This window comes from Caretta caretta, chromosome 12, assembly GCF_965140235.1.
Source record: "Caretta caretta isolate rCarCar2 chromosome 12, rCarCar1.hap1, whole genome shotgun sequence".
Taxonomy (NCBI): domain Eukaryota; kingdom Metazoa; phylum Chordata; order Testudines; family Cheloniidae; genus Caretta; species Caretta caretta.
In genome coordinates, this window is record NC_134217.1 from 40,835,800 (window position 1) to 40,858,796 (window position 22,997).

Sequence of the window (22,997 nt, forward strand, 5' to 3'; positions counted from 1 at the left end):
CCCCTCAGGGGACCCGCCCGGCTTTCCTTGGGGAGCCGTCTAGGTCGCCCGACCGGCGGGGCTGGGGCTTCCCTTTCCCCTGAGCCCGCGGCGGCTACCCAGACTGCACCGTGCGGCCGTGTCCGAGCACCCCACAGACCCCCGTGGGCTTATCCGTGCAGCCCTCCTCCGCCCCCTTGGGTAGTGACCGATCAGGAGCCCCGTTCCGCAAGAGGGGAAACCGAGGCACGGATCCGTGGAAGGACTCGCCCACGTTCAGGAGTCTGCAGCAGAGCCAGGACAAGAAGCCCAGTACCCACACACCAGACCAAAAAGCTTTTTGTTAGTTCAAAGACCATCTGAAACACTATTATTAAATCCACCCCCCTCCTTTGGTTCTTTGCAAGAGCGTGCTGGGCACCCCGGACAAACACGGGGAGCTGGTCCCTGCCTCAGGGCGTGGACAGACCCCGGGGGCCCGGTCAGGGGTCCGGAGGCAGGCGGGTAAAAGGCTCCGTCCACCTTTCCAGAAGCGCCCAGGCGGAAGGGAGGCCCCGGGCCCGCGGCGGCAGCTGGTAACCGGAGGAAGGGGCTGTACAGGGGCGAGGGGGGGCTCAGCGGAACGCCCCTCCACGCAGGACACGCCAGCCGGCTGCGGGGAGGGAGAACTCAGCCGCGGGCGCCCGCGGGCGGAAGGGTCGGCTCAGGTCTCCGAGTCCAAGGCGGGCCCGAGCCCAGCGCGCGGTGGGCGCCCCCCGGCCACAGCACACGCCAGCTCAAACCGCTGCCCCGCGGGGGCCGTGCGTGGGGCGCGCGCCAATCCCGCAGGATCCACCTTGTCGTGGGCGGAAATCCCTCGCCCTCGGGGTGGCCGAGATAAGCGACCGAATGCGGCGGCCGCCCCCTGGGCCCCCCCCCGGGCTGGCGGCACGAGGACGGGTGGGGCGCGGGGCCGGGACACGCGTGGGGCGGGGCTCGGCTGCGCTCGGCTCCTCCGGGCCGCCAGGGGCCGCTGTGCCCAGCCGCGGCCCCCGCCAGCCCCAGCGCCGAGGCGGGAGGCGCCCGCAGCGGGCCCTGGGCGGCGGCGATGAAGCGGGATCGGCGCGGCCGGTTCCTGTCCCTCGCCGGCGGGCGCAGGCCGGAGCCCCGGGCGGGGAGCGGGCGGCGGGGCCGCGCTGCCCGGGAGGCGGCGGCGGCGGCCGGGGCGGGGCCGGGGGCGCGCGGGGCCCCGGCGCCGCCCGAGCCGGAGGACGGCGCCGAGGAGGCAGGTGGGTGCCGGCGGGGCAGGGACCGGACCGGACCGGACCGGACCTGACCCGCGCCCCTCCCCCACCCCGGGCCTGAGCCCTGGGGCCCCCGCGGGCTGGGGGGGCCGGTCTCCGGGCCGCCTCTGGACAGTCTGGCCCCGCCCGTCACCGTGGCCTCTGAGCCCTCCCGTGCCCGGCCCGGCCGGCCCTGCTTCCGTCCACGCCCCGGAGCGAGCCGGCGGGCGAGGAGGGCCCGGCCCCAGGGCGCAGGAGGCCTTGGGGCAGGCCCCGCTAGCCCCGCAGGGTGGCCCGGGGTCGGGTGTGCGGGTCCGCGGGCGGGGCGCGGAGTTGGCAGGGCCCGGAGGAGTGGGGAGAGGGGCCGGGGCCGGGGCCGGGGCCGGGCCGTCCCGGGAGCAGCAGCCCTGCGCCTGGGCCCTGCGAGGCAGCCGGAGCTCGGGGCGGCGGGGCCCGGGCTCCTTCGCCCAGGAAACGCGGTTTCTGCTAGCAGGGGGGGAGCCGTGGGCAACTGTCAATCCAGCCCCGACAACAGGCGCCGAAAGCGGCAGGAAACCCGTCACCTGTCCCTTCTCCTCCTAAGAGACGTGCTTGGGGCCCGTCTGAGAAGAGGTTTGGAGGGGTTTATCTGCTGGCAGGGTGACACTCCTTAGTGGAAGAAGAGAGAAAAATGGGGGAAATATCAGTGCCTGGTCCAGATTGTGGGATTAGAAATCTGCCGGAAAAAAGCAGCGTTAGGAAGTTGTCTGTTCAAGTGAAATGTAGAGTCTGCACTAAGTCACGGCCACTTATTTGTCTGACAGAATACAATGAGCTTGTTGGGGCACAGGCTGTCTAAACCTTTCAGCCTTTAAAGATGCCCCCGCCCCTTATCCGATGGATATGAAAGCAGCTACGCGAGCTAGGATACACATTACAAGTGTTACCAGCGCCGTGCTTCCAGGCGGGAGCTGGTGCTCGCTACAGGGGGGAAGTACGAGCTCTCCCTGCCAGCGCACTCTGCTAAGCCTGTGGAAGAGAGGGAGGGTTGTTCTGAAGTACCAGCGTAGTGGACGCCATAGACAAGTGGCCTTGGAGAATGCACTGATTCTGTACCAGCTTGTATATATTTGTGCGTGCTGAACAGCTACATTGTTTGTTTGAAGGGGAAACATTTTTTTCAAAGCAGAGACAGTTACACATGAAGTCAAGTTGCAACATTTGTAATATAACTAATGATAAAACCCTGCCAAAAGCCGTCAGTAGTGTCTGAGCTTTCTCCTGCCTGTAAAGACACTCCGAATTGAGCAGGGAGGGCTTTTACTACCATGTGCTGCTCCCCATCTGCAGAGCATTGTGCAGTTCAAGGCAGTCATCTCTTCAGTGCAGACGTGGGTGAGGGGAATGGGCTAGGTTACTGCTTGGATTCCCTGGTATCAGAAGGGATTGCAGCTCCCACCTGTCCCCCTCCTAGCGTTCATTGGTACATACTGCCCTCCCCGTACAAAACCCCCGAGCCTGGGAAACGACTGTGCACTCAGCTGAGCATGGTGGGGGCTTTGGGGCAGGAGGAGAAGCTGTAGTGCAGGGAGGGTGTAGGGAGGCCAAGGTTAAGGCTGACCAGTTGGGGAAGGTCCATGGGCTTTTCTGGTTCTGGCTGGATGACATCGCTGTTGCACTGACATTAACCCAGTTTTCCACAAATGCCGTTAATAGGGTTCTGGATACTGACATTATTGACCTGTCAAGTGGGCTAAGCACAGCTGTTAACTTTAAGAGGGTGGCTAGGGCCTGAGTGATCAGTGCTTGGTTTCTGTACCTACTGCACACTGGGGGCTGTGCATTGTGAAGCTTTAAGATTTGAAATGTTGCACTGGCTTCTCAGAGGCATGTGCTGTAGGGTCAGTGGGCAGAAATTTCTTATGTGTTCCCTTGCTGGGTCAGGTGTCGGGCAAGCCCATGTGGACAGAAGTCAGTCAGTGGTCTGTATGCAGCTGGGGAATAAGTGGATACAGTGGCATCGTAGTCACCCACCCCCTGGAGGAGTTAGTTTTTGAGAGAGACTTGTCACTGCTGCTGCCAGTTAGTAACTGTCACTTTGTGTAAGGGCAGAACTGAAATCCTCTTTACAGGGTAGTTCAGCAGGAGTGCAGTAGGCTGCCATGGGAGGGTCGGAGAGTCACACTTGGGCATGGTGCTGGGCCAGCAGGCTGCTCAGTCCTTAGGCAGGCGGGGTGTGTTACTTTGAAGTAATCTCTTGTGGGTTGACAAACTCTAGAGGGGGAGGTTTGTGTCCCATCATGCTGCTTAATCCCATTTCACTGGTGCCCTTGCTTGTCCTGAACACAGGTTTACACAGCAATGGTTGCTGGCTTCCAATGCAGCTGTTCCTTTAACTCCTCAGGCATGACTACCTTGATGTTGGGCTGGAGTGAAGGAGTGCCCGGGTTGCTCTGCACCCAAGACTCTTGAGGCAGTGCACTGGCTTAGAGTGAAGTCATAGGTGTTCGCACAGTACAAATGTTGCACAACAAAGGGCCACAACCATGTCTGGCCTGTTGTGTTAGGTGCTGTACAAACACACAACAGTCCCTGTACATTTGTAAGAACTGACTTATTTTCATCCTTCCTTCTTACTTAGGAATCGGTAGAGCCCTGAGCACAGGGTATTGCCGACTCTGCCATGGGAAGTTTTCCTCCCGGAGCTTGCGGAATGCTTTCGGGAAGGTCCCTGTAACAGGAGAGAACTCAGAGAAGCAGCGACGTGTGGATCAAGTGTTCTTCACAGATTTTCAGCGACTGGTCGGGGTAGCAGTCCGACAAGATCCTGCTCTGCCGCAATATGTCTGCAAGAAATGCCATGCCCAGTTTTACAAATGTCGCAGCATCCTCAAAACATTTATTCAGAGGGTGAATGCGTCTCCCACCGGCCATATAAAGTCAAAAGGAAAGTATGTGTTGAGCTTTTTTATTCCCGTTCATTTTTTAAGTCATAAATTTCTGTATATTTGTATATGTTAGTTTACTTGTGGAATTTCCAGGCACTGAACTCCCTGGACAGTATGTATTTTTAGCAGCTGTAAACAGTTAATGGCTGAATCTGTTTTCTCTGTAGGCAGCATGTGATCCTTTAGCTGCTACTGCCACGTTTAGATACCTTAGTGTTGTTACTGCCCTGTCTCTAGCTGCTACTGTGTTCCTGACTTGCTGTCTCCCTAGAAGAGATTCTTCATGTGCTGCTTTGTCTTGTGTGTAGGAGCGGTGATGTGCAGCCACAGCCAGATACAGAAGCCCCCTGTTTGGGTAAGCGCAGTACAGAATTACTTGGAACTATTTTTTGTTTGTTCTGTGATACTGTCGAAGAAGGGTTTGGGGTTTTCGACTGGACACTCAGAGGAGACGCCACTAACTTGAAATCTGATCATTTAAAGAAGTTCCCTTCTGTTCCTTTAGTGCATTTGACAGTTGTGTGTGTCTAGCCAGTGTCACTTCTTCGTGGTCCTTTGTACTTCCTGGGTCGTGCAGTGCTCTGGGATCTCGCCTGTTCACTCTCCTAGCAGGTTCCACACAAGGGGGTTTCCAGGAGTTGCATCAGTTGAAGAGGCTGCAAGGCGCCCAGAGAGGGGAAGAGGGCTGGGACTGAGTATATCTCATCACGTTCTTGGGCCTGCCCAAAAGCCCCTCAAAGCCAGCAGAGAAGCAGAAAACAGCTTTGTAGTATTCCTGATTTATCAGGTTATTTTTTAAAACCAGTCCATTAAATTCCAGTTGATGCGTTCTTTTAAAAAGTGCTTTTGGGTCCTCTGCCTGCCTGAGCTTCCCCATCAACTCTGGATGTTTTCTAGCCACACTCTTCAGATGTTTTTAAATGGTTCAGCTTAGCTGTTAGGCATGGCATAAAGAGGCAGATAGATACCAGAGCAACCCATCACCATGCTATGCAAGTGGGGGTAAGCACCGTCCAACAGCCTGGTACTGCCAAAGCGACTAACTGCTTGCATGCTCTTCTTTCCCCTTTGAACAGTAGACCTGATCACATCCAGCCCCCAGTGCCTGCATAATTTGGTTACGTGGACCCACAACCATGCGGGGAACTGCCAGTCTGTGCCAAGCCTGCAGAGTGTGTTATCTTCCGAGTACTGTGGGATAATTCGAGCCGTGTGGGGCTGTGGAGATGGGCATGACTATGTTATGGATACAGATTCTGATTGCAGCACAGTGCTTGTCGATAATGCCTTGTCTGTTACGTGGGAATGGAACAAGAGCACAGCACAGCGTTTGACTGACAACGGGGCAAGTGCAGACAATGCTGGGGCTGCTTCTGCTCCCAGGCCCCAGCTTGCCCCAGCAAGGACAGTCACTTGCGAGCAGCCAGTAAACAAAGGGACCACATCAGAGCCACTAAGCGCAGAGAATCAGTTGCCACAGAGCAGGAATTCATCTCATTCACAACAGGACAGTCCAGTCCCTTCCCAGGAGAAAAGTCTGCCCCAGTCAGCCTCTCCACTGAGCAGTCCCCCAGGTAAGAGGTTTGCCTAAAAAGTGACCTCCAACAGTATGGGGAAGGTGAAGGCCCTTTTCCCCAGACCCGGAGGCTGGGTCCATGCAGAACTTTCTGACAGTGCTATCACCTCTGGAATGGGTGGTCCTCCAGGATGGCATAGACAGCAATCGAAAGCACCTAAAACTCAGTCCATGTTGATGTTAGAAACTGAGCTTTGCAGAGAAGGAAGTGTATTTAAAAATAAACCGTGGAAGCTGGGCTCTGAGCACAGGGCTGTGGGCCAGAAGCACCTAGATTCAAATTGTGGCTTTGCCACGGACTTGCTCTGTGGCCTTGAGCAAGTCATTTTGCCTCTTTGTGCCCAAGTTTCCCCATCTGTTGATGGGGATGAGACCTGCTTCTGCCCCAGTGGAGATTCCAGATTAAAAGTGCAGAGTGAGCGAAATGGGCCTTGGTGGGGAGGACGGCTCCTCTGCAATCTGGGAGCGCTCTGTATGTGTTTCCCAGGCTGTTCCATGAATCGTGTGCAGGTGTTTCAGAGAGAACCATTTGTACAGTTCAGTGCAGTTGTTAGCTCTTCACTCCTGTGCTACACTACCATAGTTTCCCTCATTGTTAATAAATAAAAGGTGGGTCGCTGGGTGGATGGCCTTGCCTCCTCCCTCTCCAGCACCACAGCAGGTGTGTGGTGAACCAGGGAGCGCCTGGTCACTGCCCTCAGACATTCATGGGGAACTTTCCAGCATGATTCCAGCAGTGGACCAGTAAGTACTTAGTGTTAAGAGAGCTGCTTCCATTCACCCTGTAGGCCTGATTTGGCACCTTCATCTCTTGTCCCTTCTCAAGGTGACATGTGTGACACCACTAGGGATTATCTCCTGACTTTAAACAGGTGGGTTTGGGTGACTCCACCTTGTGTTCTGGATCATGCATCTGAAAAAGGCGTGAGTGAGACTTCCTGGGGCTGACAAGAGGAAATGTAATTGAAAGCTGCTTAGTCTCAGATATATTACAACTACAAATCAGAAACTGGTATGGGTCAGAACCAAGGGTGTTTACATGGGCATTTGGGCAAAAAGGATCCATAACAGTTCCTAGAGTATAGGAGGTGAAGGCCCCAGGTCTTATAAAGCTCTGCAGTCGCATATGTGGTTAACCCATCCTCAAAGAGAGTATACGTAGCCAGCTGCTATGAGTGAATTCTTCAATGTTTGCTGGCTTCTTTTAGCTGCTTTTTGTTTGTAATACGCAGCGTTCTCCTTTATTTCCTAGGACAGTTGAGTGGGAAGCAGATTCTGTCTTCAACATCGGATGAGCGGGTAAAAGACGAGTTCAGTGACCTTTCTGAGGGGTGAGAGAAGAGTGGGTTTAAAATAGCCTAAATGTTCTTTGCAAGCATGAAAATGGTCAGCTGAGGGGATCTCATTCTCCAGTGTGACCTGGTCATGGGAGACCCCCTTCCTCCCTTGGACCCAGCATCTGACACAGACTGCTTTTTTTGTAGTGATCTTGATAAAAATTCACTGAGCTGACACCCTGGATTCGTTTTTCCTAATTGTGTCCCATTTTTCTTTAAATGGCATTTGGAGTCCCTGATAGATGTTTTAGCAGCTTCTGAAAAAGTTTCCCAGCAGAGCTGCCCTATGTCTTTCAAGGACCCAGTTTGGTATTGCCCAGCTCTGTGCTGGGTCTGGTGAGATGGTTGCCAGCACTGCAGGTCCATCTAGCTTCATATTCCGTCTCATAGTTCATTCTCATTTCCAGCTACTGAGAGTCTGGATTCCAGAACAGTCATTGGTGTGGATATCTAAAGGAGACTCCATCTTGGTTGTCAGATATCGGACTGCACTTAGCGAAATCTTGTCTTTACTTACAAAAGGAGCGTGTTTGATGTGAACTTGCTGAGTGGCAGTAAATGACACTTAGAGCCTCTCAATTTTTGCGATCATCATAACCCCGCGTAACAGTGAAAGAAGATTCGGTCAAGATTCCCAAAAGAGGGTGTCTAAAGTGAAGCTCCTAAATAAGTGACCGTTTAGTAGAGTTGTTCTGTGTCAAAAGTACTAACACCTGCCATTTGCAAGCCTAATTACAAAATGTAGCTGAGAGCCTGAAAAATCTTACATAGAAGATGCCAGAATGCTCTGTTGTCTCCTTCTTAACCCCAGGATTATTTTGGTTTCTATAACTAGGATAAAAAGCCCAAGCCTATTGGCTGCTGTTAGGAGAATGTGGAATGAGCTGCAGTGTAATTAACTTTGTGTCAGAACAATTGTATTACGTTCTTGCTCTGCAAAATTGCCTGTCCTATTGCAGAGGTTGGTTGTGACAATTCCACTCTTACAACTTCCAATAATTCTCTTTAACTGCATGGCCAGACTTTTTTCTCATTACAATACTCATTTATTTTTGCTGTGCTGTAGTCTCCAAAGTAGTAGATTTTGCAGTTTCAAGTGTTCCTTGGCATGTGGTTTTCTTTCTTGCTTTAAGAGATGATGTGGGAAGAGACTGTTTTGCACCTCAGTTGCCATAACTTTTTGTGCAGGAGATTAAAGAACAAATATTGATGTCTGCTAAAGAAACCAGCAAATTGGAGTGTTAGTGCTGAAGTTTCATCCAAACCATGTATAATAAAGTTTCTTCTCTTTCTCAGAGACTTCTTGAGTGAAGATGAAAATAAGAGAACCTTGCAATCTTCAGATGACTCCTTTGAGCCTTATCCGGAAAAGAAGTAAGGGGCTTTTTTAAACACTGAACTTGGTTCTGGTGCCTCTGTTTATCCACAGAATAGGTATAGCATAGGCATTAGCGTCCCTTGACCCACTTCTTTGTTTTTTTTGGGATGGGGGAGGCCAACCAAGGGAAGAAATTTATTTTTTTTTGCTCTCACATGACCCAGAACTCAAACTTTCCACATCTCCCTCACTCCCTTCCTAACCTGTTGGCATGTAGAGATGTGATTTACGGAGCCTCAGTAGAATGATTCACTGAGCTGCACAGCAGGTGAATGTGATCTATCAGGGGCTGCATTCCTCCTCCTCCCCCACTCATGTGCAGAGAGCACGTGTGCTTCTCTAGACCTTTACTGTGCTACTCTCAGTTTAAATGGCTGAGCTAGTTGGGCCATTTCAGGTGAAATTAGACTTGAATTAAATAAAAATGAAATATCAAACATTCTCATTCATCTCTTTCTCTTGTTGTTCTTTGCCATAGGGGGTCCAACAAAAAGAGTGAAAATAAAGAAGCGAAGAAGGCTGAAGAGCCCAAAATAAGAAAGAAGCCAGGACCAAAGCCAGGCTGGAAAAAAAAGATCAAATGTGAAAGGTAACTGAACTGAGCAAGGAGGCATGAGACCCTTTGAGATGAGCACAGTCTCACTGGCGTAATTCTCTGTTTTTCAGGGAGGAGCTGCCTACCATCTACAAGTGTCCTTACCAGGGATGCACAGCGGTGTACAGAGGGGCCGATGGCATGAAGGTAAGTTAAGAATTAACATGTGGCTTGTGTTATTTCCAGTGTAGGTGCTGTGAGCTATTAAAGGGGGACGAGACACCTTTCATGTGAGTAGAGAATTAAGAATGGTATCTGGGCATTCTGTTCCCTTCTCTTGAATGATGGGGATGGGGTAGGTCAAAGTGAATAGTTCAGCTATGTGACCCGTGTAGTGTCAGAGGTCTTTGTTCCATTCCAAGTGGAAAGAGGAACTGGTCTCTGACACATGCTGTGTCCTGATGTTCAGCCATTGGCTTGCTGGGGAGCCCTTTTGGAAATGCTGCTGGCTAAATGAGCTGCTTTGTGCCTAATGTTGGTGGAAAGACTGTTTAACAATGTTCTATTAAAGTCCTACAGAACAACGGACTTTCACTATATGAAACAACTCAAGCTTGCATCCAAGCCTGAAAGTAGCTGGGATGCGTAGGCCTGCATTGCTGACTTTTGCCACTGAGCCTTCTGGCTTGTGCTATGTAAGCTATTGATTAGGAGTGTGAACTAACTTCTGACCCCTAGTAGGGTATAAAAGACTCCTGTTTCCAATCCTTATTTTTAGAAACACATAAAGGAGCATCATGAAGAAGTGCGGGAGAGGCCTTGTCCCCACCCTGGCTGCAACAAGGTGTTCATGATTGATCGGTACCTACAGCGCCATGTGAAACTCATTCATACAGGTACTTCCTGCTGACAGTGGCTGCTCACAACCGAAGGGAGGGTGTTATGCAAGAACAAGATGATGACTTCACTGTGCCAAGACCTTGTGTTGGGTATGAAACTGCCCTGTCACTGTGGTATTTGCTTAACACCCCTCCCCACCTTTCCACTGTTTGTTTGATACCGATAGGCCTCCAGGCTCTGCTATCTCCTGGGAGGATTTGAGCTATTTCCCACATCAGGTGCTAGTGAAGGAACTTCATGGTTTAGCTTAAATTGCTTCCGGTAAACATGGGCTTCTGTGTATCAACATTTGAGGTGCTAAGGTGTCAACAGTGCCAGTGACTCCTTCACCATCTCTGTTCTCCCTGCAGAGGTACGGAATTATATCTGTGATGAATGTGGGCAGACCTTCAAACAACGTAAACACCTCTCAGTCCATCAGATGCGCCATTCAGGAGCAAAGCCCCTCCAGTAAGTGCACTTTGGTCCTATACACATCAGAGTGGTGTAATAAAGTAAATGAATAGACAGGGTCACTGATTAGACCCCTTTAAAATGTGAAGCCCTACTAGCTTCTTAAAGTGTGTGTGACCTATTTGTTCAGTCTTCCTAAACCCTGCAGCACTTTGATTAAAGAATACTGAAAACCATAATGTGGAATCTGTATGGTTTCCTTCCACTAGTCATGGAGTGTATAGTTAAATGTTGTTTAGAAAAAGGCCCCATCCAAGAATCTTACTGTAAGATGTTGGCGTTTTCATCAGAAAATGCAGATTGGAAGTTGAGGGAGATTAGGTAGCGGTCACATTTCTGAAAGCCAAGGTAAGGAATTCATTTAGAGACACTTCTCTGAAGTCAGGTTCAGAAAAGTTCAAATAAACTAGGGCCTGGAAGAAGTCCTTTCATGACTGGAAAACAGAGTCCTGGTGGACCTGCTGCCTATGCTAGGAAGTGTAGGGATTTCTCTGCCCTCTCAGCGTACCAGCAGGGAAGTGATGTAACTAAAGGGAGACATTTCCTGGCTGTACATTGGGTTTGTGACTAATCATGATCTGAACCAATTGTGAGTCTCCCTTTACTGGTCAAACTAGGTAGACAGTTATCTGCTTCCAAGATTCCTTTGAGCTCCACCCCACTGCACTCCCTTTGCAGGCTCACTCTCAAGCTTTCTAATTTGTGTTGCCTCAGCTCCCAGTAGATGCAAAAATTGGTAAGTAATAAGGACAGGTCACTGATTCAGAGAAGTCTGGATTGCTTGATAAACTGGGTGCAAACAATACGCATTTTAATATAGATAGAAACATATACATCTGGGAACAAATGTAGGCCATACTTACAGGATAGGGGACTCTATCCTGGGAAGCAGTGACTCTGAAAAAGATTGGTGGGGTGTAGTGAATAATCAGCTGAACATGAGTGCTCACTGTGGCCAGAAGAGCTAACTGTGATCCTGGGATGTATAAACAGGGAAACAAAGAGAGAGGTTATTTTACCTCTGTTTGGCACTAGTACAACTGCTGTTGGAATCCTGTGTCCAGTTCTGCTAGCCCCAGTTCAAAAAACATGTTGATAAATTGGAGAGCCCTGCAGATGAGTAACAGATTAGAAAACATGCCTTGTAGTGACTGAGCTCTGAGTCAATCTGTTTAGTTTAACAAAGAGAAGGTTAAGGGATGACTAGATTATAATCTACATGGGGAACAAATATTTTGTAATGGGCTCTTCAATCTAGCAGAGAAAGGTACAACTTCTAGCCATTGTCTTAGACATTCAGACTGGAAATAAGGTGTACATTCTTAACAGTGAGGGTATTTAGCCATTGGAATGGTTTACCAAGGGTTGTGGTGGATTCTCCATTACTGGCACTTCTTAAATCAAGGGTGGATGTTTTTCTAAAAGATAGAACTTCCTCATAATTCCTACACTATGTCCTGTGTTATATCACTATGGTCCCTTCTGGCCTTGGAATCTATGAATGAGATGCCTTCAGTAGCTTAGCATTTCTTGTACTGTGCTGCTCCAGTATCTTCCCCGCCCCATGCACAAGAGATGTTCTGCTGAAATAGTATTCGGTGTCACCTATCTTATTCTTCATATTCCTAAACCCATTTACCCAGATTATTGCTGAGCAGGAACAGAAGATTTTTTTTAATACAATCTTTTGAGGTGTGAAGCCTTTTTGTTCAGTGAGGAGTTACCCTAGTTTCTTACTAGGGATGAACTGCTGCGGCCACTGTAGTGTTGCTCTAATTGTGTTTTGCTTTCCAGATGTGAAATCTGTGGTTTCCAGTGCAGGCAGCGAGCGTCTCTCAAATATCACATGACCAAACACAAAGCTGAGACCGAGCTGGAGTTTGCCTGTGACCAGTGTGGAAAGCGTTTTGAAAAGGCCCATAACCTTAATGTCCACATGTCCATGGTGCATCCTCTGACCCAGACTCAGGACAAAGCCAAGCCACTGGAGCCTGAGCAAATTCTCATGTTGAATCCTTCAGGGACTGTGGAAAGCCAGGCTGTAAAACCAGAACTGACTGCGCAACAGGAGCCTACTTGAAGGGCTGCTGGAGGTGTGTACTGATCCAGCCTTGTATAAACCATTCAGCAGAGTGGGAATTTTTAATATACATTTTAATAGATTCTCAACAAAAAAACCCACCTCAGTGGAAATAGCTTCAGCTTGCTCAGAAACAAAAAAAGCTTTTACTGTGCTGTGATTCTCCATGCTTAGATCAATTTCAGCAGTGTTGTACTAAACAGTCTCCATCGAATGTAAAGGAACTGGGTGTTCTACGCTTCCCCACGTGGTGATAGAAACCAAGTTGTACCACATCAGTTAAGTATTTGCATAAACTGCAGGCATGTATGTAGTTCCTATTCAGATGGGTCTACAGTTATATGGGACAGTGGAGTGACTTAAAACAAGGCTTTTTAAAATTACAATTCCCCAAGCAAGTCTAAAGAGAAAAATTTAACCTACTTTTTATTATTAACAAGAGCTTCAAGGTTTTGCTTGTAATAAATTATTTACAAAGTAATTTGAATCAAGTAGTCCTGGTTACAAAGATGGAGAACAGCTGATAGTTTTTCCTGTCAATCCATTTCTTTGGATTCCACAAAAATGATCTTAGTAAACACTTTCTGCAGCTGCAGAGTTAGACACGTCTTTCTCTGCTGCCCTTGCCTTAGCTACAGTTTTCCACCAGTATCGCTCAGAAGAGGACTGGTTCATCATACAAATCCTCAGCTACAGTGAGCTTCCAGGAATGGAAGAGGGCAGCTTTCACCTCTGGGTCAAACTCTTCACAGGGATCCAGTAACTGGGAGGAAAAAGAAAACAACTGGTATTAGAGGCCCATTACTGCTTCTTCAAAGCAACCTGAGATCAGCACCAGCTCAGCCTGCCTCCTTATAGTAAACTTCCCAAAACATGCCTCAGCTAGAGAAGAGAGACAGCATGGTTTGGGGGTCAGGCAACAGCAGACTCCGTACAAACAGTGGATCTGTACTACCAGAAAAGTACTATGAAAGTGGCATTTAAATGCTGTATGGTTTGGGGACAGTGCTAGTTCTTGATTAGTCTTGCAAAAAAGACTGAGGACGGCATGCATGCAGACATTAAATGGAGGGTAGGCAGGAGCTTACAATGACTTGATAAAAGTGAGAAGGAGGAGGATTTAGCATACCTGTTGTATATGTACAAAGCTGTTTTTAGGGCACCGTGCAATTGAATGTAGCAGAAATTGACGAGCCTTAGTTAACACCTCTAAAGAATCCACCTAGTGAAAAGACATCAGGTTCAAGACAGAAAGCAAAGTCACTTGAAATCCTCACTTTCATCTTTATTAAAAGAATGTTCACTTTTACAAGTGGCTTAGGTACTTTAATTTATCCTATTTACAGATTAGAAGATAACTTCACCACATGTAAAATTAAAGTGCACTCTAAGGTCCTCTAAGAGCAAGGTTAATGGGCATGTCTATTTTATGATGGCACTCCAACTTGATCGTTCTTATATGCCACACTGACAATTATTTGTATGACTATGGCACCTCCAGGCCTTAGGCAATATCAGAGCCCCTCTGGGTTAGGTACTGTACAAGTATCAACGGTATGTCAGCCATTAAAAAAAGTAAATATACTTTGTACAAGCAAGTGAATAAATGGTATTATGGCTAGGAGGCCTTCAAAGTAAAATTCAGTTAGGTAAGAGAAGAGAACGAACACCACTCACGTGCTTCACGCTGGGTAGGCTTTGTCCCCCCTGATCTGATCTCCGAGGATTCTCCCCTTCTATGTAGAGTCGAAGCAGCTGGGTATACATGTCAACAGCAACATAAAGGAAGGTTTGCTCTCTGTTAAGTAGGTTTTGGTGAAAGCAGGGGATAAGGCTAGAGGGAATCACACAAGGTATAGAATGAATACAGTGCAGGAGGAAGCACCTCAACAGCATCTCACCATACATCTTTAAACACATTAGGGGCAAAGGTACAACCAGCATTTTCACCACCTTGAATGTGGGATTTCACTATCAGACGTGCTGTATTCAGCACTGGACACTACTCCCACCCCTCAGAACACCGGGAAGTGTGAATGGACACTTCTAGCAAGAGAAGATGGAATTATATCATCTGGAAATCATAGTTCTGCCGAGTTGATGAAAACAGTAAGATTGCAAGAACATCCTGGAGAGCAGGGAAAGCTTTCATGGACTATCAAGCAGAAGTAGCATTAGCTTTCAGAGGGTTACAAGTGTACTTAGCTTTGCAAGTTACCAGTTTGTTTCACCAATAAGACACTGGCTACACCTGAAGTGGCCAATACAGCCAGGTTGGGTGGGGTATCTTTGCCATTGAGTAATACAGCCATCCCAAACTCATGGCAATCAAATTTTTCTATCACACTATCCCATTAGGATTTCTCTCCCTGCACACACACTTGTTCTGTGATTGAGTCGAGCTTAGACATGTATAGAATTGCTTAGAAATGGGCATGTGAGCAACCAACCACTTTCTTCTCCCATAAACAATTCCCTTAACATTTTTTGTTGTTACCTGTAGAACGCAATAGGCAACAGGCTGATGTATTGGTCTGAGGCAGCACTGTGTAGAATTTGATACAGTCCCCGGTCTGCAATATCCAAAGACAGGAGAAGGGTAAAATGTCTTAGATCATCATTGGGTCTCTCCAGATATTTCTAAAGCAGTGCAGATGCTGGGCATAGTGCCTTCCAGGCAACAGCTGGAGACTGTGCATAATCTGAAGTTTGGATCAGGTCACTCTCATGGAAGACAGGTTTCAGAGGAACAGCCATGTTAGTCTGTATTCGCAAAAAGAAAAGGAGTACTTGTGGCACCTTAGAGACTAACCAATTTATTTGAGCATGATGAAGTGAGCTGTGGCTCACGAAAGCTCATGCTCAAATAAATTGGTTAGTCTCTAAGGTGCCACAAGTACTCCTTTTCTCATGGAACAGTGCTTGATGGTTTTCAAGCCTGTCTCTAGCAGGTGGCACAGTACTGAATTTGTGTAACTTATTCATATGGATTGTCAGCTACTGTGTGGTTTAAGCTGTTTGGACTCAGCTCCCTCTAAACAGCAATTTATTACATTCAGTGAAGATCTGGCAAACCCTTACTGGGCTCCTGCCTCGACACAGCAGCTGATAGAAATCAAAGTGCTACCACGTAGACACCTAGAGTCATTTCTTTATGCCCCACAGGGGGCAGTTTTCTCTGTGCTGCTTACAGTGTGGGGAGGCTCCTTCAGACAAATATATTCACCAGACCCAAAAGGTAATCCCTTAAAGCACCTGGTACCAAATTTTGCATTCCCATAAGTTGGGAAGGAGAGTTCTACGCACCTTTCTCTGCTGAGTGAAAGAGAGCGAGCCAGGACACGCCTTGTTCTTCCAAGCATCCGAGGATCTCCAGGCACCATTCCAAAGATTTCTGAAACTCTGTCCCTTGCTGTGTAGTTCAGAAAAGAGCATGCACACCCCGGACTGAATTGCAGTTACATTTCAGACAAAAAACTGCCCCAGTAATGGTGAAGGTTTATCAAGAGTGGTGTCAGTGGCAGCATTCGTACTATTAAAGGCACAGACAGAGCCTCTTCCTCCACCTCTCTGCAGACAAATGCATTGATGCTAACGCAGGAGGCTTCAGATCACCCTGGACCAAGGTGGAAAGCATGCTGTAACCAGTGGTTATCAAAAGCTGCAGAAAAAGTAACAGCAAGGACCAGCCTATGACCAAAGCATTTCCAGGCAGTTCTCAGCATGTAGCCTTGGGCAAGTCGCTTCCCCGCAGCATCTTTTAAAAGGGGGAACATGTCACCACTTATTTCACAGAGTATTATGGGCATTAGTTAATAGACAGCATTCTCCAGCTCTACCCCATCTTCTCCCAGAGTTCATGCTTCTCTCCTGACCAGTTTGTCTCCAAGCCTCCTTTCACATCACCTCTCTGCTTGGAACAGCCTCTCAGATCAATCTTTGCCAAACACCTTCCCTTAAAAAGAAATCCCCAAAACCTTGTTGCACAAAGTAATCCAGCCGCAATGGTCCCTAACCTCTCTGTTTGGTCTGCGTTGTTAGATTGTCAGGACAGGGATTCTGCTCCCTCTTTGGGACATTATCTCCTGTAAAATGCCATGTCTATTTCTTGCCCTATGGAAAGTGACCAATAATAAATGCAAAATGCTATACAAAAGCTAAGCAGCATTATTTGTATTAGTTCAAGCAGTAGGGGAGTGAGGTATAAAGTCCACTGAATGGGAAGGTCTGAAAACAGTGAGTCAGCCAGAAAGACAAATATTAAATACTAACATGGTGGGGAAGGTGGTGTCATCATTAAAGGAGGGCTGCTGTGTTTGGCTTTTGAGCAAAGTAGGAGAGAGCAAGGACTTCCATCATGCTCTTCTTGGGACATTCCTTACTTCTTCCTCTAGCAGGAGGATCCCATCAAGCTTGGTAGTGCTGGCCTAAGGGATTTTTAGGTGGCAAGCCAGCCTTTTAAAACCCATACAGTCTAATGAGACAGGAATTAGATTTACCTTTGGTGCTAATCTGGTGAAGATGAGATCCATGAGTGAAAAGAACAGCAGACACACTAGGAGCTACAAGTGAAAAAGGCTGCATATTATTGATATCATCAATATTGACTTGAAATGTGTATATTCCATTCATGAAGTAAGCCCCCCAAACATGTCCCAAGGCTTTTCTGGCTTTGTCACAGGTAGCGAGATTCTTTCCAGGAAGACTGTGGCTCAAGAGGGCCCCAAGCCTGCACAGCACTCTGGGAGCTGATACAGCTGGTGAAACTAGGGTCGCAGTGACTGGAAGTCTTGAAGCCAGAGTCCATTTCTTCTTCTGGCAAAACTCCATATTAATCACATAATTCTTAACAGCAGGAATGAGGCTCATTGAAAGTCAGTAAGCAAAAATAATTGACAGCCTTCCCCACATCCACAGATAAGTAATCTTCAAGCAAGTACTGCCCAAGCAAAAGCATATTGCAAGCACATGCTACGCACCCTCCCACCTCTGGCAGTGCCCTCAGTCCTACCATCCAACAGGCCTATTATTCCTGTTCTGGGGCTGTGCCATTCAGTTAAAACTCGGGTGGTTTTGTGATCAGGGTAAGACCAACCCTGGTTTTCACTTGTACCATTATTCAAATAAGGCCTCTTTCCTTCTAAGAAATATGACAGCTGAACCAGCCAAAAAGATTTATGTACAACATATGTACACTACAGACTAGGATATCTGAGGGGAAAAAGCAGGAGCACACCTTTTAACTCCACTGAAATCCAACAGACCCAGAGAGACAGAATGGGCAAAAATATAAATAATTTGCTAACAAGCCAGGATTAAATACGAATGAGGTGTATGGAACTCCCCTAAAATTTACTCCACACTGTTTCATTCCCAGACAGGGCTAACTGATCCAAACACCACGCTCCAGCTTCACATAACAGTATAGTTTACCCTTCTCCAGCTGCACAGCACAATGCCAACCCTGTACACCGTGGAAAAAAGTCCTTCTCACATTACACCTGAGCAACTCCACTGAAGTCAGGGCAGTTGTCCTGCTGTAAGAGGAGAATTTGACCCTAGATCAGTGGCTAGGCAGTTAGTTTGTTTTGACTGCTATTCATTTAACCAAACTCAGTCACTGCACTGTTACCCTGTCCTTTCTCCTGTTTGTCTTCGCCATATGTTTAAATTGTGACCTTTGAGACAGGAGCTGTCTTCTTTTATTTCATGTGTGGTCAGTACCCAGGGTAACGGGGCTCTCATCCCTGACTGGAGCCTCTAAGAGCTACCACAACGTACATAAATAGCAATAGTAGTAATCATTGACCCAATGGCAGGAAAAGGCAGGACTGCTTATTTCCCACTCATGTAAGTTACTACCTGTACAGGGATAATTTTGTTGCATATTTTGAAATGCAAATTGTCAACATAAAAAGATTTCTCCAAGAACTTCCCTGCATTGGGAGAAGGCTCTGTAATTAAAAAAAAAAAAAAAAAAGTCGGGGCAACAACACCTCCTTTCCCCTGAAAAAAATACTCAACTGCTCTGATTGTGCAGCTATTTCCTTTCCTCCTCCCCATGACAGTCCCTGTGCACAAAGGACACTGAGTTAATTGGGGAAAATGGCAGCCACCCGTGAGAAAATTCCTGGATCTACTCAATTTTCAGGGGTTCTCTGGCTCTCCTCTCAGCATTGCAGAAAGTGCCCTTATTCATGTCCTGTGTACACTTCTCAGCCATCAACCTCCTAGCTGAGCAGGCCAAGCTGGAATTCCTTTCAGACTTCACCAATGCTGCCTTAAACAGGCAGGAGACCTGCAGCCCCAGTGGTTCCAACTATCTTCTCAGCACTCTCCCCTGGCTTTTGGTTTTGGAGTGTGTGGGGAAGAATTTTCTTTCTCCTCCTCACTTATCAGAAGATTCCAACAAGCTGAGTTATACAGATCTGACACCACTTTACCCATGGGGTTTGGGGGGGAAGAGGCGGGAATTTAGAGCCACATCCCTCCCAGAAACCAGATTTAACAACAAGGTTTACAAGGGACAAGACAATAGCAGTGGACAGTCATTTCTCTTAGTGTTACAAATAAATACAATCAAGTTTATATTTACTAATGGTTTAAGAACAATTGCAAATAGAGAACTGCAAAGAGTTAAAGATGTCTAATCTTGCCTGCTCTGTATCAGACCCCACTCTCTTCAGCACGTCTCTCATTCTTCCATGCGCTGCTTGCTGTTGAACAGTGAAGTGTAGAAAGGCCGCAGAAATCCAGGGTGTATCAGATAGGGAAAATTCTGCTTCTAAAGAGAGGAAGCTGGGAGATGAAAACAATGTAATCATTCAGGAGAGGGATACCCATGGGTGAGAGCGAGGAGAGAAATCAGGACTTCTAGTCAAGGCCACGATAGAGTAAGGGATCAAGAGACAAGGTCTTTCTGCCTGGGAGACCTCTTTTCCCCAACTTTTGTTCCTACATATAGGCAGTTCTCCAAAACATCTGACCAAGGGATTGTGGCCATACGAAACCCATCTGCCCAAAGGTCAGGTCTGGGGATGGTTCAGTCACAAACTTTCTAACTCAAAAATCTATTATTTTAGCTTTTAGGACTAGTATGATTATCAGAATGGGAGCATCCAGTTATTGCCTACAAGGGCCATCAACTAGAAGTGTCAAACATATGAGTTCCCACTTCTGCCCACCTACTGCTTTAAATCAGTAAAGCTGCAGTACCCTGAATAGGAAGGAGTAGTGGTGTTTGCGGGAGGGTCAACCGATGTGCAGCATAGCACCAATATGAGCATTCATGAAAAGTAGGAGGATCAGAGAGAGGACTCCAAATCAAGGGGTGAAAAGGGCACTATGATGTCAATTCATTTGACTCACCACCACTGCACAAGGCTATTTTCCTGTCTCTGTTGTCTAACAATAACTCTTGTCTTCTGCTTTATTCCACAAAGGATCTATATTTTCCTGGACTGCTTGGCACTCTCCCAAGATGAAATGGTGACATTCTCTAGCCTGTGTTATGTAAGAGGTCAGACTAAGAGATTATAATGGTTCCTTCTGGCCTTAAAATCCATAAATGAATCTATGTATAAAGCTGTCCTGCAAATCTCCTGTCCCCCTTAGTATGTCATACTGCCAGCGGAAAGTCCGGCAATCTGTTTCAGAGAGTAGGCTCGCACACTTCATTTTTCCACAGAAAGATACATTGCTTTGAGTGCATTCTCATTTCTGCCTGCAATCTGATATTCAGGATCCTCAGACTTACCTAGTAGCAGAATGCTGGCATTTCCTCAGTCTCTGCAATTCCTGTGCAAGTGGAGCCCCAAACAGCCTCTTCCACTGGGAGCAAAGCACCGGCTCCAACCTCAGCCACCACAGCTGGAAGAACGTTGGAAACCAAGAAAGTTAGCAATCACAGCCCAGGGAGTGAGCAAAGTGAGACCAGGGTAAATATGTTTGGTAGATGGGCCAGGAGGAACCGCATCTAGAACACTCCTGAAGATACTTCTTTGCAATTCTGTGGTCCTGTGTTTGTTAATCCGCAAGGTGCTAGCTGTCCATTCCTGCTTCTTACAACAGGAGTCACTCTGAGAAGGGATGTTTTTTTCTCAGCCTACCTTCAGCCATACAGAGGATGATGCGGTTGCATCTGGATTACTTATTTCTGATTGCTTACTCCGTCATTCCCATGAGGCACATGGGACGATGTCTCTGGCTGATGCCTGTGGCTATTTTCATGGTATATCTGTGTTCTGAAGGCTTTCTGTATGTGACTTTTTTATTTTAAGTGTGTGGGATTTTAGATAACTGACCAATTTGTATGTAATATTTTGGGTGCTTTTATAGTGTTAAAAATAAGGGTTTATATTTTTAGTGATCTCTGGTCAAGTCTGTGAGCCACGTTGGCCAGGTGGCTATCAGAGTCTTGGGGTTTCTTTTGTTGTTTTAAGAATAGATCTGGGCTGACGGAACTGTATGTAGATAAATAAGCAGAAGGTGTCTTACAAAGATGAAGCAGTGCAAGGTCATTAAATCTTTACCAATAGAAAGGTCTTTTGTGGCAGTGCATCTCCATCAGTACCCTCACATTGCCTTAGCAGGAAGTGTCCTAAGAAGCTCAAGGCCTAGCTGTCCTGGAGAGATAATCAGCACACAAACTACATGAAAGAAGAATTAGGCACAGGGGAAAAATATTTACTTGTGCTAATGGGTTTCTGGACTACTGGCAAAAAGACAAGCTTGCACTGTATATCAGAAATTCAGAAGCTTCTCCCACCTTCCCTGTCCTGCATAACCATCGGTCATCGTCCCACAATTCTGTTCCAGCCTTGTAACAACACTTCCACAAACAAAACAAGATTCCCCCACCATCTCACTTTTCCTGAGTCATATAAACAAAGCTGGAATCATCTGTGGAATATTAGGATAGTAACATGCTATAAAAGCCTCCAAGAGGTTCTGATTTACTACTTAAACAACACATTCCCAGACAAATGAAAAAAAAAGTGGCTAAAAGCAATAGTATACCTTTCAGAGGATAACAGTACAGTAGAAATGCTGAAATCACCGAGATACTTGGCTATAAACACGGAAATCCTATACTTGTAGGATAGTCAAGAAGGATACACAGAGAACAACTTAATTATACCCCCCGACCGCCAGCTCTCTATTGTCCTGAGATTCTTCTCCCTACCCTAGAAAACATTTAGCTTCCCACCCCAAAGAAGTTAATATGATTGGTTTTATATATTCCCATCAGAGGTCACAGAACCGTATTCCTCTTTACCATGGATTACAATTTTAACAGTCTTAGTCATAGTCCAGCATTTCCATTGAAATACACAATCCAACATCCTAACTTTTAGGATGCCCTCTCAACCTTCCCACTCCAAATGTACCTTAGTCACAGGTATAGGAATTTTTTATCTTCCCAATGCCATGCCATTCTCTTTTGACCATGCTTTCCCTAACCAGAGAAACCTGGGCCCCAGTCTCTCGCCACACTAGGCATTCTTTGCCATTTACATCTTGCAACTTCAATAAATTTCATGTCCACGTCCAATTTAATCAGGGGCCTGGGGGCACCTCTAGGTTAAAGATAGTTTAATTAATCTCGGTTGGATGGGATGTGGGCTTAGTTTCTTTTAGTTTAGGGTAGTGGTCCTCAGACTTTGGGGCACACTCCCCCTAGGGGAGATTACAACTCTGTCACCTTTTGGAACCACAGACTCATTCATCTGTGTATATATGTTGTCTTCTTTAACCTGTAAATAACTCATTTCTTTTTCCTAGTTAATAAATCCTTAGTTAATTTACTATAGGACTGGCTACAAGCGCTGTCTTTGGTGTGAGAGCTGAGGTACAAATTGACCTGGGCTAAGTGACTGGTCTCTTGGGACTGGAAGCAACCTGAATCTTTTGCGATCTTTGGTGCATAGCAACCACCTATCACTAAGTCCAGCTTGTCTGGGTGGCAAGGTAGACTAGAATACCTATGGGGACGGTCTATGAATCCATAGTAAGACTGTTATAGTGCTTCAGGAATTCACACTTGTTACTTGGTTGGTGAAATCTAACTATAGAACATACAACCAGTTTGGGGTGTCTGCCCGGAGGTTGGCACTCATGGTTGCAAACCACTCCAGACAGCATGACATCCTGGTGAGGGCATCACCAAGGAAATACTTAAACTAAAGCTAACACATACTATATTAAGGATACTAATTAACTATATACAACTAGAAACAAATTAGTCACTAAAATAGAGGAATTGTGAGGTGAAAAGCACACAGAGCTGACTCTCACCATGGATGGTAAGGAGGAACTGAAGGGAGTTGAGTCACAGCCTCATATAGTTTGGGAAGGGGCTTTGGCCATGAAGCATGAGTACCACCCCTCTATGAGTACTGGGAGGCACAATTCTTCTGCACTGGTGCATTGGGAGTGTGCACACACCTAAGTGTAATACACGGCTGCGTCTACTTGAAGAAGAACTTAACAGCTGACCATCACTCTTATCAGTCTCTGAAGAGAAGACAAACAGATGTGCTCGGGCAGCCTTCTCTGCTGGGAATAACAC

At 47.2% G+C, this 22,997-nt stretch overlaps 2 protein-coding genes across 11 annotated transcripts in view; one reads left to right on the forward strand and one right to left on the reverse strand.

The window, feature by feature from the left end:
• The first annotated feature begins 1,034 nt into the window (after positions 1-1,034).
• ZNF276 (zinc finger protein 276) lies at positions 1,035-14,021 on the forward strand. 4 transcript variants are annotated; one of them, XM_048817072.2, is made up of 11 exons: positions 1,039-1,247; positions 3,862-4,171; positions 4,477-4,523; positions 5,248-5,742; positions 6,997-7,075; positions 8,378-8,455; positions 8,938-9,048; positions 9,126-9,201; positions 9,773-9,890; positions 10,245-10,344; positions 12,142-14,021. In XM_048817072.2, exons 1-11 carry the CDS (start codon positions 1,067-1,069, stop codon positions 12,425-12,427), a joined length of 1,881 nt encoding a protein of 626 aa, XP_048673029.2. In that variant the 5' UTR covers positions 1,039-1,066; the 3' UTR covers positions 12,428-14,021. The 4 variants fall into 4 exon arrangements, 3 of the variants coding, with proteins under 3 accessions (XP_048673031.2, XP_048673029.2, XP_048673030.2); XM_048817073.2 differs by having other exon boundaries at positions 1,040-1,247; positions 5,245-5,742; XR_007352346.2 differs by lacking the exon at positions 12,142-14,021 and having other exon boundaries at positions 1,035-1,247; positions 5,245-5,742; positions 9,773-9,983.
• The window catches only part of FANCA (FA complementation group A), a 69,994-nt gene continuing 59,481 nt past the window's right edge, over positions 12,485-22,997 (reverse strand). For 5 of the 7 annotated variants that reach the window (XM_048817062.2, XM_048817063.2, XM_075118484.1 and 2 more), the window contains 8 exons: positions 20,184-20,296; positions 19,084-19,225; positions 16,927-16,989; positions 15,734-15,839; positions 14,925-15,000; positions 14,105-14,261; positions 13,557-13,649; positions 12,485-13,190 (listed from right to left, as the gene is read on the reverse strand). In XM_048817062.2, the coding sequence (XP_048673019.2) occupies positions 13,083-13,190; positions 13,557-13,649; positions 14,105-14,261; positions 14,925-15,000; positions 15,734-15,839; positions 16,927-16,989; positions 19,084-19,225; positions 20,184-20,296 (858 nt within the window). In that variant the 3' untranslated portion in view covers positions 12,485-13,082. Of the gene's footprint in view, positions 13,191-13,556; positions 13,650-14,104; positions 14,262-14,924; positions 16,044-16,926; positions 16,990-19,083; positions 19,226-20,183; positions 20,297-22,997 lie in introns of those variants that run through there. The other 2 variants (XR_012664615.1, XR_007352345.2) reach the window with 2 other exon arrangements.